At 36.6% G+C, this 16,727-nt stretch overlaps 1 protein-coding gene across 3 annotated transcripts in view; it reads right to left on the minus strand.

Annotated features, from left to right (window-relative positions):
• The window catches only part of for (cGMP-dependent protein kinase for), a 353,560-nt gene that overhangs the window by 237,594 nt on the left and 99,239 nt on the right, over positions 1 to 16,727 (minus strand). The window contains exon 1 of one of the 3 annotated variants that reach the window (XM_090378023.1): positions 2,961 to 3,376. The exons of the other annotated variants lie outside the window; for them this stretch is intronic. Within the exon in view, the coding sequence (XP_090234149.1) occupies positions 2,961 to 3,331 (371 nt within the window). The 5' untranslated portion in view covers positions 3,332 to 3,376. Of the gene's footprint in view, positions 1 to 2,960; positions 3,377 to 16,727 lie in introns of those variants that run through there. 3 annotated transcript variants of the gene reach the window in all.

Consider the following 16,727-nt stretch of genomic DNA (forward strand, 5'->3'; position numbering starts at 1 on the left):
ACCAATACTATATCATCCGCAAATCTAACACTCTCAATAACTTTTCCCCCATACAACTCTCCTTCATCCATATTTCCTTTATCAGGTGCCACCTTAAAAATTCCTTCTACGTATACATTAAATAAATGTCGAAGACAGACAGCACCACTGTCTCACGCCTCTTTTATCACTACGCTGTCAGTCACCATGTTCTACTCTAATTTTAATCCCCAATATAATCTACTAATCATTCTCCTGTCCTCCCAATCCACTCCTATCCTTTCCAATATATTCAATACCAAGTCTACCCGATTGAAAGCCTTCTCCACCTTTTCCCCACTTCTAAATACGTTACTGTATTGAAATAACTGTTTACATAAATGTAAATATTCAATGCCAGCGTCATATTATATATAAAATGTTATTCAAATCCTACCCCTCCTCAATATGGCAGAAGATCCTCCACTGAGAGGGAAAGTTTCTTTTTATCATTTTCAGGTCAGCTAGCGACTTTAATTTAATGAAAACTGAGAAGAATAAAATACGTGACGCAGCTAAAAACGCATAGAATACAAAAGTAGCAACCATGCATAATAGTATACGTACTCTGAAGAATACGTTTGGTATCTCCACGAAAAGTAGCGGATCAAGGAGAATTTGATTGGGCAGGAGCCACGATAATAAAAATATCACGATGTACAAACTTTATTCTATAGTTGTACATTCTCTAAACTTGGCTATTCAATTTAATTGCAACCGTATATATTTATTACTCTTCTCCCGTATACTTTTTAATTTTCTTTTCTCTATATATGTGCATCTTTTCACAAACGATACCAAGTTTACGAGTCAATATACGCAAAGCATGCATAGACTGTCTAAAGTTAATACTGCATTAAAACTACATTTGATCTATCAATTTCTTTTTTCCATACAAATTGTGTGGAAAAAATAAATAATAATTTCCGGATTTCTATTTGTTAGGTTTTAATGAAATTTCATTTGGCTCGACAAATATTTGTAAAGAGCCCAAATACAAAATTTCACGAAAATCTGTCCACTGGAAGTCCCTCTCTTACATACCAATTAAGTCAAAATAAGTAATTTAATAATCAATAATTAGCTTAATTTATAAATTTAGTTCTTATCACTAATTAGTTCTTAAGCTAAATTTTTGGCAGCTATTTTTTGTGCGTGTGTGTTCAAGAGATAGCTAGATCATTAATCTAGTTTACTCTATAGAAAGAGAATCTCATATAGTCTTTTATTGTTTTAATTTATTAATTGACCTTTCAGCTAGCCACCATTACTGAAAACGTAAGACATAACGTATGGTGGCTCTCTACCACTGTATTTTATTTTCTTTCTATATTTATAAAAAAATATCGGGACTGACCCGTGGGCTCTTAAGCTTGCTAATTCTTGTCTACTTAAATGGCTAAAACAGGAGAAGGGGGCGACCCAAAACTAGCTGTGTACCCGGGTCTCCCAATACCACTGCACCGTCCTTACTATGCAGTGTCAAATCTGGCGGTGTGATAAACAAAAATAAAATAAGTTTTCTGTTTATACTCCGGGACGACCACACTGTCAGAGGAGTAAACAAAATACAGAGAATAAGAGAAACAGCGCCGTATTTAGAAGTCACAGGCTTGAATCCCGATCACTCAAAGCACGTGTACTTGTGCACCCTCGCACTTGACCACTCGGCTACGGTAGTTTCTCTAAAATGGGTCTTTCTTTTAAAAATAGTTTAGAAAATGTGAGAGATGAATTTTATGAATTACTTCTTAAATACAGTAATATATGTTTAATATTTAATCTACATTATGAAATATACTGGTATTTGGTTATAAATGACCACTAATCTGTGGGGACTTTAGACTTAATGTCTAAGTTTTATCGGCAGACTTGTCCACCAGAAAATTTATCGAAAACTTATCAAAAACCTTAGTAATTACAAAAATACTCCATTGTGATTCTAATGCTGACGCATGAACAGAACAACCAATGGTTATTCGGTACATGATCTCCACATCAAATCCAGCCCTTTACCACTGATAGAAGGGAACGGACCATTAACCTCTCCCCGTGAAAATATTCCTCATCCCTGGTAATCCACTCATCCAGGATTCAACACTAATCTTGATTTTCGTATAAACAGTGGTCAATAAACGATATAAACTGACTTTTCTCGTGTGGCTCCGTATACGCTTAATTCATTGAACCCTTTCAGCAGTTCTTCTGGAAGGAAATTGTTAAGTCCGGAAAACGGAAGAAATCTTAAGAGCCTAATTTACAGTCTGATACACTACTACGAACTGAATGGCATTCTACAGAGGTCTAAATACTCAAAGGTCAATAAACGGGACCTGAACACTCGAGATTGGTGTGATAAACAGGCGAATTGAATGTACAAAGTACTAATGAGATACCGGCAATTATAGAAATATTTCATTGCATGAATTCCCGGGGTTATTTATATTCTAATTTACAGAATTAAATTCTAATTTCTATTCTGATTTACAGTAGGACTAAATGTTGAATTGACCTTAACTGATTTCAGTCAACATTCTCTTTCGCAACATTCAAAATCAAATAAAACTTTTTGAATGCGTCTTCTTTTAACGAATCTGTTAATACACACGAATTCAATTAAGTACCTTTCGATCGTTAACGAATTCTTTTTATTTGATTTCTTCTGCCGAGAAGGGTATTTTCATATCGTCCGAAAAATGTTTCTTTTGGCTGAAGGCAAACATAATTCGGCAGAAGATATCAGCTGAAAAATTTAGCAATAGGGTTAAAATTTCAGACATACTGGAATACTAGATAAAAAATATGCCATTCGATGAGTGGCAGAAAATGCAATTTAAATTTAACAGCGTCAATAATAGGGCCAGTGTCCAGTGTGACACTGGACACTGGACATTATTAAAAACACAGAAATAAAAGAGAACAGAGATACGAAAGCTACTTACATCTGGGTCTTGGGAACTGTTTTCAAACTGAGATTTCGTAGATGTTCTGAGGTAGGTTCGGCAGAAATTGCCAGTCTTTTGGTGCGTCCACCTTCGGCCGCTAGCCTCCCATCACCGTTACATATCTCCTGTTCTGGATGTTCGTGAGAAACGGGTGTAGTGGGCTGACCCCAGAGATACATATTTTCAGTTATTTGTTTGGTTAGAGGCTTCATCACCACACGAAACTTCTCCAATTCATTCTGCAGGTCGCATATCAGCTTATTTTTGGCCTCAAGCTCCATCTCGAGTTCGTCGATTAAAGCGTCCCTTTGCCGTAGCTCCTCGACCTTCTGCTGCAGCATTAACTGCAGCTCGCGAAAGGTCGCCATGGCTGTGGTATCCAATGGCGACCGACGTAATGGGCTATTTTTCTTTTTTTTTTTTTCTCTCTTTTTTTTTTTTTTTTTTGCGCCTCTTCCTCGTCTGGAGTTAAACACAGAGTGCGGTGTCCAATGGCATTCAAAAGAAACGGTTGTTGCACGCTCTATAACAATACACAGTACACACGTATCCAATGGCGTCCAAAGAAACAGACAATCCCTTATTAACAACCAGTTAAGTACTTCAACTGACCACTATGAACTACCTCACGAACTTCTGCTTTCCAGAAGCAGACGACAAATGCTCTCTTCCCGACTCACGACAATCGCAGAAGTTTGTCGAAGAGCGCCAGGGCATCAACTTGTTGCATTTCTTGTCACTTGCGGTAAGAGAGAAGGCACAAGGCGGAGCTATAACTGCAAACCTTACTTAAAGGGCTGCCCACCACTTCTGCTCCACAGCGGCTCGACGTCTCGTCTACCCCGAGGCACAGAGCGGGGCAGGAAGCAGGCGGTTCGACCTGTTTTTCCGCTCATGTAACAGAATCCAACGACGCACCTCATCATCTACCTTGACGGCTAGTCAACAAATGAGTGTATACAGAAACTTCTACTGATAGGAACTCTTTATACATAGTGGGTGTAGGAATGGAGAATTGTGGAGGGGGGAGATTATATATATACATATTTAATTCATTTCTGTAAAACAGTAAATAGAGAAGTTGGGAGTTATTTCAAACTGACAAGAACTTTCAAACAGGCGTGGAAACGCAAGCGAAAGCTTGTAAATACGATAAATATTTTTCAAGTTCTTCTGTTATGACTGCGTGAAAATATTCCTAGAATCACCTACTTTGCTACAGATTCGGCAATACTGTATGTCTTTTACTAGAAAAGCATGAGGCTGATGGAAACAAGGTCAGTCTATTTTGGGAGGGATGATTCACGGTTATGTATTGTTTACATAAAGAGAGATCTAGTTCCCTGTATATGTACCTTATTCATCTTTCGTAACTGTGTTGACATTTGTGATAAACGTGGATTTTATTTTTGGTAATTAACTATGGGCCACAAGATTTAGAAATCATCTTTTACGGTCCTGAGATACGTTTTTTTTTATCGATGGTTTTGTGTTTTTTTATTTTTTTTATTTGTTGATTGATTTCTATGGCCCAGAAAAATTTACTAACTCTTTGGTCATGCGTGGTATGTTTTACAAATACAGAACGTCAAGGATAAACACGCATGAAATGTATACTCTCTCCATGATGCCAGGATTGTCTCTAAGCTAATCAGCAACTCTCACCCAGTCGAAAGCTAAAACTGACATTTTCATGATCATTCCTGTCTGTTTTAGCAACTCAACTCACACTGGACAGATTTTCATGAAATTTGATATTTGGACCTTGACAAGAACAAAACTGGATTACCTTATTTTTTTCAAAACTTATCTCCCAACTGCTTACATATCGATTAAGAGGAAATTAAATTGGATAGAGTTATGAGCATTAAGTTAACTCTTTCGAATTTAATTTCATCCAATTCGACACGTAAGTAGTTTTTTTTTTTTTTTAAATGTAAACCCCAAACACGAGAGGTATTAGAACCTATAGGACTTAGTACCATGCTTGGGTTGGAGGTTGAGAAGACGAAAGAAGATATTTGTTGACATTGGACTTGAACTTCTGTAGACTGTAATTTTCAGGAAATACGTATGAAGGAAGGTTGTTCCAGAAAACGGCAGCTGAATGAACAAACGAGGAAGATGAAAAGTTGGTTCTGTGAGTTTGGAGTTGGACAGTAAATGGATGTTGACTGGTGGCGGCACGTGTTTGGACTATTTTGAAAGAGAGAGTGGGAATTATAGAAGCCAGTTCAGAAGAACAGTGTCCGTGGAAGTATTTGTAGAAAAGGCATGCAGCAGAAACAGTTCGTCTATGAGACAGCGAGTGCACAGACTCTGTTAGAGATGAATCATTAATTAACCTAACTGCCCTCTTCTGAATGGAATCAAGAAGCCTGAGAGAGGTTTTGGGGGCACCGCCCCAGATGTGGGAACAATATTCCATGGCAGGGCGGATTTGCGATTTATACAGAGTGAGCAGCTGTTTGGAAGAAAAGTAACGGCGAGAGCGAAAGAGAAAACCAAGTTTTTTAGATGCAGAGGAAGCAATATTTGTAATGTGCTGGTGCCAAGAGAGATTAGAAGTCAGGGTAATCCCCAAAAGAGATATATCATTTTGCCTAGAAATCGGAGTGTCACTAAAGGTAAGCATAGGAGCAGAAGAATCCTTTTTGCGAGATATAAGACAAGATTGAGTTTTAGAAGGATAGAAATCAACTAAGTTGTCTTTGCCCCACTGGAGAATTACCTGAAGATCAGCATTTAAGGAATTGGTAGCAGATTTTCGAGAAGTTGAAGCTGATTGAGCAGGACAAGGTTTCTCAAAATGGAAAGTGGAATGCAATGTGCTGTCATCGGCAAAACTATGGATAGGATTTCCAGTCAATGGAAGAAGGTCATTAATATACAAGAGGAAAAGAGTGGGGGAAAGAACTGAACCTTGGGGGACACCGGCATTAGTGGAGAAGTTAGAAGACAGAGAGCCATCTACCATCACCCTCAATGAGCGATCAGAGAGAAAACTGGATAACCAATTACAAAAAACAGTTGGCAAACCATAAGATGGAAGCTTGTTTAGAAGACCTTTATGCCACACACGATCAAAAGCCTTTGAGATGTCAAGAGCAACTACTTGTATTTCACCGAACCTTTCCACTGAATTAGTCCACAAATGGGTAACATAAGCCAGAATATCACCAGTGGATCGACACTGACGGAATCCATACTGGCGATCGTTGATCAGACGGAAGGTTTCTAGGTAGTTTAAGAGTTGCGGTTAATTGATTTCTCCATTACTTTAGAAAGAGTAGAAGTAATTGCAATGGGACGATAATTGGATGGGAGGGATTTGTCACCCTTTTTAGGAACTGGCTGGATATGAGCAAATTTCCAAGCAGAAGGAAAAACACCTTTGGAATAAGATAGTGAAAAAAAAAAAAAAGGGCGGCAAAGAATAGGAGTAAGTTCAGGAGCATAGGTTTTGAGAACAAATGGAGAAATACCATCAGGACCTGGAGCTTTCTTAGCATCAAGATTCGTCAAAATCCTTCTGACATCCTTTTGACGGAAGACCACAAGAGGCATTGAATGGAGCATGTTGGGAATGGTTTTACCAAGATCATTAATACATGAATTGGAAGAAAAATGGGATGCTAGCAGGTCAGCTTTATCCTTGGCTGAAGTGACAACAAAAACCATCTGGGTTGGACAGAGGTGGGAGCAGAGATGTGCAAAAGTTGCGGCCAACAGCTTTGGCAAGAGACCAGAATGCTCGGCTACCAGTTGGGAGGTAAGTTCCATCAAAATAAAGTAATCCAGCTTTTTTCTGCTTGTCAGTTTTATCCTCGGAATTTAAGGTCTTCCACAAATTATAAATATTTGGATCTTTTAAAAAGATTTGTTGAGTCATTCCAAATTTTATCATTATTTTTTTTATATACATAACACATAAGCCATCTATATATCGTATATTGTAGATGAAGCAATGGATATCGCTTGTTGCCATGCGCTGATTGGAAGACCTAACAGACAATGTGGCGGATGCGCAGAAAAGAAATTTTCTCGGTTCATTCATAAAACTCGTTGCTTTTTGCTCTTTTTTGTTATAAATCATGAACTATTACTATTTGTAATGTAACACACTACGTACATAAACTAACTTGTTGATTTATTAGAAAAAGATAGTTTAAAAATTACATATATTGTTATATTCTTAATAGCAAGAGACGTGTGGGCCCTCTGAGGTAGGGACCTGGGTGAACCCCCTTGGTTATTCGATGTAAAATCTGACCTTGAACCGCATTTTACATTGGACGTAGATAATTTATAATTAAGCAAGTTAAGTAGTTAATTTAGAGTAATTACTGGAGAGCTGGAATAAGCAGGGACATCCCGAAGTGGCATCTGCCAAAAATGTGGCATTCCACTGTCCGCAACCCTTGAAACCAGTTAATTATCATAAGACGTTGAGCGAAGCAAGCTTAACATTAAGACTTTTAAGACTTCTAGTCTTAATTTAAATTTAAGTAAAAATAAACGGTCAAACAAAGAAGGGGAAGTGCCGAGATCAAAACTAAAAAAAAAAAAAAAAAATCTACAATCTCCTTAAATAGCAATTGAACAGCAAGAGACATCCTTTAGGTGGCTACGTACATGAAAGGAAAAGACAATATGAAGTGGCTTAGCAATAGAGATCAAAGTGGGAAGAACTGGCAGCTTAACCTAAGCATACAAAAGGAAACACCTTCGTTTGAAATGGTGAACAAACAAAGAAATTTGAATAATTATAAAACTGAAGGTTTAGACGAATCGGAAATGACAGCAACTCAAAAATGACAACTCCCGCTGGACAATTTATAATGTGCAAGAAAGAGTTACGATATTTGAAAGGGAAATATATGCAGATTTTCCCGCTAGTTGGAACCCAGTTAAAGGTTTGATTTTGAAGAATGCAGACGTATTTGAAGAATGTAGTTTTAAAGTGTATAAAATCACGCTTAGGATAGGCTCATTTGGCCTGGTCTCAGGTAAAGACAGAAATGAAATTTCAAAATGGATTATGCAGTTTTAGGTACACTTATCCTGTTTCCGCAGTGCTTTGAAATAAAGTTATTAGTAAAAGTAATAGTTAATACTGAATTGCTATTGAGTAGTGAATTCTGTACCTTAAATGTGACACAATAGGAAAGATGGGGAGAAAAGTGTACCTGAGGAGGGAAAAAAATGACAAGCAGTCGACGGCAGGAATCGCGATATACAGTAGTATTCCATAGGTATACTGCATCCTGTTGCTTATTGTGGGAGGTGGGGGGGAGGCAGGACATAAGTGTGTTGAAACCGCCTGGTTCAGTTCAGGTGTACAACTCTATTAGCCAGAAGCACCGGGAAGTGAAGATGTTAAAATGGAATAGTTCTGCGGAGAGAATGAAGTATTTTTACTTCAGGAGGATGGTTCTAATGATGCTAATAGAAGACGGCGTCAAAAAAGAAAAAAACAGTGGTCTACCAGAATTACCAATAGACACTTACAACGTGTAAGAACTGACATAATCATAGTACAGAAAGGAGTAATGTATGAGTGAAGTGTTATTGCATTTGAAAGTGAATATTAAGGTACTGTATAATTTTTTGTGGGCTGAACCATTTATACTGCTATATGTTGCAGCTGTTGTATTATTACCAAAACAGCAAATATTTTGGTAATACAGTAATAAGCAAGAGTGCTTCAGCTTTATATTGTAGTTTTTGTGGAAGGGAAAGAAAAAATAAAAATATATGAGAGGTAGTGAAATGAAACGGAAAGGAATGAAGTGATTGGTAAACAGTGAAGGTAAAACAAATATAAAAGATAAGTTGAAAATAAATGTTTCAGTAAGGATAACTGGAAAGTAAATTCCATTATTAAGAGAGAACAATGTGGGGATAATTAAGCAGAACATACTGGATTGAATTGAACTAAGGAACCTTTATTCAACACAACATTTAGTACGGCCACTTTTCGCCCGAATTACAGCCCGTACACGTGGCGTGGATTCCATTGCTATCAGCATATATCTGAAAAAACCTTTTCTTATTTTCTTTGAGCCTTGGGGCCTCAAAGCGCCAAGGCTCAAAGAAAATAAGAAAAGGTTTAAAATGCTAAAAGATAAAATAGATAACCTATGTAAAGCTGCTAAAAGGAAATGGTTAGAAGATAAAGCAAATAAACGCAACTCTCAAAAACATACACCACGAAAACACTGACAATGAAAAACAAAAACAATATAAAAACAGAAAAAACGCAAGAAATTAAAAAATATATGGAAAGAATATTATCGAATCCTGTTTAAAGGGAAAATAAAAAATGTTCTTGCCTTAGATAACAGGAGAGATAAAGAACTCCAATAACAAAAGAAGTTCAGAAAGCAATTAGCCAAATGAAGAATGACAAGGCGTCTGGAAATTATGATGGTATCCAAGCAGAATCATGGAAATTTGGAGAAGAAGCAATGTTAAAATATCTCGCACAATTCTTTAATCTAATTCTATTTACGGGGGATATACCAGAAACTGGAAAAGTGGAATAATAATATCTATACTCAAAAAAGGAGATAAAGAAAATTGTCAGAATTATAGACCCATTACCCTTTTAAACCATATATATAAAATATTCATAAGGATCTTACAAAATAGGATACTTAAAATATATGAAGAAACAATAGAGGAAGAACAAGCAGGATTTAGAAAAGACAAATCAAGAATAGACCAAATATTTGTGCAAAACATCATTGCTGAAAATATTGGAACCAGAAGAAACCTCTTTATCTGTGCTTCATTGATTTCAATCAGGAATTTCACTCTGTAAACAGAGAATATTTAATGAAACTACAAAAAATACCACTAGATCAAGAATTACTCATCTTTGTAAATAATTACCACAAAAGTACAAAAGCAATTGTAAAATTCAACAACCTTAAAACAGAGAAATTTGAAATAGAGAAAGGAGTTATGCAAGAGTGCCCTTTATCTCATATCTATTTAATATCTACCCAGAGGAACTAATGATATCAATTGAAGAAAAAAGAGCCACAATAATAAATGGTAAAAATATGCAGATGATGTTGTGATATTAACAGAAACCAAAGAACAATTTAAAGAAATCTTAACAAACATCAATAAAATAAGCAAAAACTATGGAATGAATATCAATATAAATAAAACCAAAATAATACAAATCGGAAGAACTACAGAAGACATAAACATCCAAAATCAACAGATAGAACAAGTACAAAAATTCGTATACCTGGGCTCTTTAAAAATTGGAAGCCTAAGTAATATAGACCAAATTAATCACAGACTGAACATCGAATGGACAAATATGAACAGACTCAAAAACATGGAAGAGCAACAAAATCTCAAACAGTCTAAAAATTAAACTATACGAAACGGTCATCATACCCACAACAACTTATGGATCAGAGACATGGAGAATAAATAAGAAAGAAAGGCAAAAGATAATGACATTTGAAATGAAATGCCTAAAGAAAATTAGTGAAAAGTAAGAAAGGATCTAAATTTTGAAGCCAGCATAATAGAACTAATCTACAAAAAACAACTTCACTGGTTTGGACATGTGAATCGGATGAAACAACAGAGGCTGCCAATTGTAGTATTGACAGGAAGAATTGGAGATAAGAGACCACCAGGAAGACCCAAAACAGAATGGCTCCAATGCTAAAGGAGAATACATGCTTTCAGAACTATCGACAAATGATGAGAGATTCAAGAGAATGGCAACAACTGAGATCGATATCCAAATGTAACTCTACCCGTTCTACACGGAAGAGTAGAACGATGATGAGTGATAGTAAAGAAAGATAACATTTAAATAAAGAATATGAAACACAGTGGTCATCATCATGATGAAACACAGTGGTATATTAAAGATCTTTTCACTTACACGCCCACAATGTATGAGAAACGGCAGCATCACTGGCATTCTCCTCTTTTCACTACAGCTTTGTTATCCTGGCAGTAAGCCACGATTACTTTAGCAGATGACTTGCAAATGTTATCGAGGAACTGTTCCATTCAGAGGAATCTTTATATTGCTATAAATAGAGGATATTATTTAACAACAATGAAAATGCACCAGTCGAATCTATTATTCGGATCCAATAACCTTTTTTTTTTCAGCTGAAACTATATTATGCTTTTGTCTCACATTTTGTTTCTCTGTTCTTTGCCACTTTAGGGTGGATTTAGGGTGGACTGCTTAAAGTCTCTTAAGCATTTTAGAATTTAAGAGAGACGTCGTGAAAGATAAAATATTTGTAAGAACGACGAGAAGCAGTTAAAAAGGATGATGCAAGACAAGGCAGCTAATGACCATGAAACGTTTACATTTTTAGTTTGTACATGTGAGATGAAAAACACAAGTTTTCTACTCAAAAAGATTCTTTCATGCAAGTATAAAATCTAATTCGTAATTAAAACTAGATATAATACATAGCTAATGTCGTAGTTAGCTTGACCCTAAGAATGTTTTGTTTGAGAAAAAAACATAACTAAAAATATTTCTATTGTGTAATAGGGATGAGTGAACTGAACACGGAGGTGTAAGAATTTTCATCTCACAATCCAGTCTTAGATTAGAAGGCTTGAGTTGCCTTACTTTAACCCGATACAATCGAAATCAAACTGGGAGGGATATTAAAGTCGGGTTATGTACGGTTTCTAAAAGTCTATCGTAGAAGTTCCATAAAAAGAAAAAACTATCCCAAAAGATATTCAGCAAAAACTGAATGTCCGTGTGATAGCAAATCGAGATAGTTTTTTTCAGCGGGATCACGAATCCAGATGTGATTGTGCTGTGACCTAAAGTGCAACAACCTCTGCTGGTATCAGAACGTCTTTCGCTGTCCTTCCAGAGCGCGTGAAAAAGGTTCGAATTCAAAACGAGAGGAGTTTTATGGGCTTTCTTAGCACAATAATGGAGTTACACAGTCTCGGGTGACAGTTACACAACTTGACCAAAGCGAGTTCAATACCACTTTCGAACATAAGCTACATACATTCAGCATACTGTTTTCATGACATTGAGCACTCTGGTTTTAAGAGCATCAGCTCTCTGTATAGTGTCCGTTGAAAAACCTGGAATAACTCATGGGTATAAACTGTAATCCCTCCATCTATGATGGGCTAAGTAGAGCCTCGACTGCTAAGGAATTTAGAAATTTTTCCAATCTGCCGAAGGACTCGAACCCAGTCTTTTCCATACGAGTGATAAGTGGCGAAACCACTATATTGTCAGAGAGGACGGAGCACTCCTTCAGTAACGTCATGTGTTCGCGCTATGCAATAAAAAGCAGGTGGCTAAAATGCAGATAAGTAGGGTTGTTGTATATGCGTAATTCAGTTCAAGAATAGCCAGTACAAATGATTTAAGTGAATCTGAACGTAGTGTCAGGGCAGGAAGCATAGATATGAGTATCTCGGAAACTGCAACATCGCTGGAGTTTTCACGCCCGACTATGTCTCTGATGTATCGAGAAGACTGGTCCAATCATCGAATGTTTGTTTGCTGTAAAGTTTTAGGCGCCTTAACGACTAAGGCCGTATAAAATATGTCTGCAAAATGCGTGTATTCTGTGTTCGATTTGCTGTTTGCTGGAGAAAATTTCGAGTATCCAAGAGAAAAAACTACGATACTCTCACCTGAGACCGACTAACTCAGCCATGTTGTGAACAAGACCCATAAAGATTCCTCACGTCGTCGACGAGATTCGAACTCAGGTCTTTTTCACCCGGCTATGGGGCCAATAATCAAATAACATCCAGCTAATAGCAAGACTATGATCAGAAACAGCTCGTTGGTGCGAGGAGCCAATGAAAGCCGACAAGAATTGTGAGAGTATCATTAAAGCTACTGGAAGTCAAATAATAACCCAGTACAACAGGATTAGTCTAAGACACACAACTCGCCGTACCTTGTCACAGACAGGGTATCGCAGCAGAAAACAAAATCGAGTTCCATTCCTGTCAGCAAAAAACAAGAAGGCAGTGTCAGATTAAAGTATGGGCTAGCAGGACCCTTGTCCGGGGTGCCATTCTTTAAAGGACGCCAAAAACAGAAGAACAATGCGGCAAAAAAAATATACAGTATATATCCTCAGTAAAGGGCGCCGAAAAATCATTCTGCCTAGGGCGCGGAAATACCTTGGTCCGGCACTGCAAGAGGGTACGACGAATCCCGGTTCCTCCTGTTCTACTCTTATAGGAGGAGAGAATATGACAAACACAGCACGAATCCATGAACCCATCCAGCCAGTTTTTAACAATATAGGCCAGTGGTAGTGGTGGCGGCAGTGTAAGTGTGTTGTGGTGTGTTTTCGCCGTGCACATTGGGCTCGTTGATACCAATGGAGCAACATTTGGATGCCATAGATATCAGTCAATTGTTTTCGACCAGGTGCACTCCTCGTGGCTGCAGCATACCCATTTGCAAATGAAGGATAACGCTCATGTTATAAAAACATAATGGTAAAGAACTGGTTCCGGAAACATGAGTAAATTCAGCCTACCGCGGTGAACCTTCCTAGCCACCAGATCTTAATCTAACTGAGCAACTATGGCATAAAGTGGGAGGGGGTGAACAGATTCTTGGGCGTATAAATCCGAAACCATTCAATTTTCAACAATTGTGGGAAGCGATTGAGTCATCGTGGATGGACTAGTGTCCTTGTGTTTTCTAAACATCATCGAGTCCTTTCCACAACGGATCAACGCTGTTTGGAATAGCGTACAGACCGCATGGGCTAAAATGCAGACCTACTTGTTATCATATGGATATATCTAATATAGTGGAGACTCAGTGTATACAACGATTAATTCTTATTTAAATTAAATTGTAAATATTTAATCGTTTTTTATTCTTACAAACGATTAAATATTTAATCGTTTTATATTCTTACAATGTCAACATTATTTAACACTATGCTTAGGATTTAAGAACTTGTAAGTTTTAATCTATAAGAAGCGTCGTTATGGTATATCTACTATTCCACTCTGTACATCCTTCTAGCCAAAGGCTATATAGGAATAAAACTGCTTTGTAAATAAACTTATTTAACAATAATAATCAACCTGACTGCTTTCTTTTGGACAGAGTCAGCAGCATTCATAATGGTTTTGAAAAGTGCCAGGAAAATGGAGTAGAGCAACCACAAGAGTTTAAAAAAATAATAAAATAATAAATAAATCAGTTTATATTCAGAGATGATCACAAAGCCAGGAGGAGTTCATAAGATATAATGTCCACAAAGAAACTATGGACACCTATTCAGTTATTCTGGTGGTTTTCAATAGGATTTCAAGCCAGTGGAAGAGAATCAATGGTGCGGGCGAAGAAATGGAACTAATAAGTTACTGCAACACTTGAAATTTTAAAAACAGAGTCAACAACTATCACAAGTAACACAATGTTTCTGCAATGCTGAGAGAAAATGCTCCAGGTCTTAAATTTCTACATGGAATTCGTCCAAAGATGAATAAAATAAGTGAACTGGTTTGCTATGGATTAACACTGACGGAATCCATATTAGAAATCATTAATCAGCAGTTTCAAGGTGAAGTAAGCGTTGTCAATTAATGGATTTTCTCCATTACTTCAGAAAGCATTAAAGAGTAACAACAATAACTGGAAGAGATTTTCTTCTTCTAGGAATTGTTTCAATCCGGTTAGTATTCTGTTCCATCGGTGTTGTGATATGTCAGCATTTCGACATTTTGAAGCTTTTTCCAGGCGTTTGTTTCTGACCTGCTTTTTATAAAAAAAAAGTGGAAAGGGGCGAGGGAGTGGTTGATAACATCTTTGTTATTAAATCAAAACAACTATTGGGCAACAATATGCAGACATCTTTTCTAATCGTTGTTTTCGCTGCAGCGTGTTGGGTGGAAGTTCCTCTTAGGCGGGAATACCCACGGCTTCTCTATATCACAATCATAATGTAAACAACACCAGACCGCGAATGGCTATCAGAAATACAGAGGAATCCATCGGAGTGGATTCATCACGAAGCTGAGATGAAAGAAATTCGATTTTTCATCCCATAGACTGACGGCTTACAATCTTACTTAATGTAAATAATTTCTTCCGAAGTAAATAGTTTTCGGCAAGCTGAAAATACACCTTTGATCAAATCTTCACAGCTATTTTTGGAGCATGAAACTAATGAGACAAATTATAGTAATAAACTAACTAAACAATATGTTTAATATGGTTATCACGCACAGAACATTGCAATATAATAAACTTTAATGTATTTGTTTAAAGGAAGAGAAACAGCGATTTTCAAAGTGTTCTTCCTCTAACAATTTTCCGCATCTTCTTTTCAAGGTGAACAACTCGATATCGATTAGTTTCTCAACTGAGGAGGAAAAATTAAACTGCCATCTCTAAAGAAATGTTGACGCCAATTTTTATGAAAATAAATTGCGACGAAACAGGTTTTGACTCAGAGATCGTTTGGGAAAACACAGAGATGCCCTACATGTCCCCGAAACATTTTTGCAATAGTTCCTGATCTTAGATGCGTAATTATGTCAAGATATAATTAACACAAAAAATGCATATCGTGTAATAAAAACTTTAAAAATAATTGTTTAAATATACATCGGCAGTAATTCCACTAGAACATATGCGGATATCAAAACATATGAATATATACACGGTAATCCAAAAGTAGCTTCACACCTTTGGTGCCTTAATTTTTTTGTGTCGTTTCTCCATCCACACCTTCGTGGGTAGCACCGTTGGTATAATCACAGTCTTTCCCACACTGGGTGAAAAAGACCTAGGATGGTATCCCGACAATGACGCAAGGAATTTTTACGGGCCTTTTTCACGACGTGACTGAGTTAGTCGATCTCAGACTATGGAGCATGATTTTCCCTCCCGGAAACTAGTTTTTTTTTTTTTTTTTGAACAGCAAATCAACCACAGAACATGCAATTTATAGACATAGTTCGTCATATACAGTATTTGGAAGGTGTACTTGCAAAGAGATCAAACTCAAACATGTAGGGCCTTTACGTCAAGTTTTATTATCGCAATTCCTTTTTAGTTAGGAAAGCAGAAATAAAAAAACATTCGCGTTTTAAACTGTCAGGAGGTCAGTAACCGTTGATCATTTCATAATGAATTCGTTAAGACTGATTTGTAAACTTTGACAGTCCGATTTTTTCTCAAATTTTTAAGAGTGTGGATGTGAAAGGTTGAAATCCGTACTTTTTTTGGCATTAGAATTAGAGCATATTTATTCCAGAAAGAAAAAGGACAAAGCAGACACACAGAAGCTAATAATTTAACTTGCGAAATGAGTTTCACCATATGAATCAACGGATAATTCTTGCATACAAATAATGAACACACATTTTAAGTCCTTCGATTGCAGTGAACCTAGAAAGATAATAGCAATCGATAAAGAAAAGACATTTATTTTAATTATACACATATATAGATCATTATAATTAAACTGAGTCACCGTGGAAACCAGTAAATGAAAAATAAATATATATTTTATATAGTTCAGTAAAGTGCCGCCAGAGGAATTTTTTTACATATCCATATATATAAAAAAAAATTACAAAAAATGTTATTCGCATTTATTTATTTTCTCTTTGATTTCACACTTAAATAACGTATAAGTTTGCGCTACATAACTTTAACGTGTTCAGAATATTATGACGTCGAAATTATTGTTTCTTTTATTATGATATCTTCCCACATTCGCATAAAATAAT

This window comes from Mastigoproctus giganteus, chromosome 7 (genome assembly GCF_048544385.1).
Source record: "Mastigoproctus giganteus isolate SK-2022 chromosome 7, ASM4854438v1, whole genome shotgun sequence".
Classification (NCBI taxonomy): domain Eukaryota; kingdom Metazoa; phylum Arthropoda; class Arachnida; order Uropygi; family Thelyphonidae; genus Mastigoproctus; species Mastigoproctus giganteus.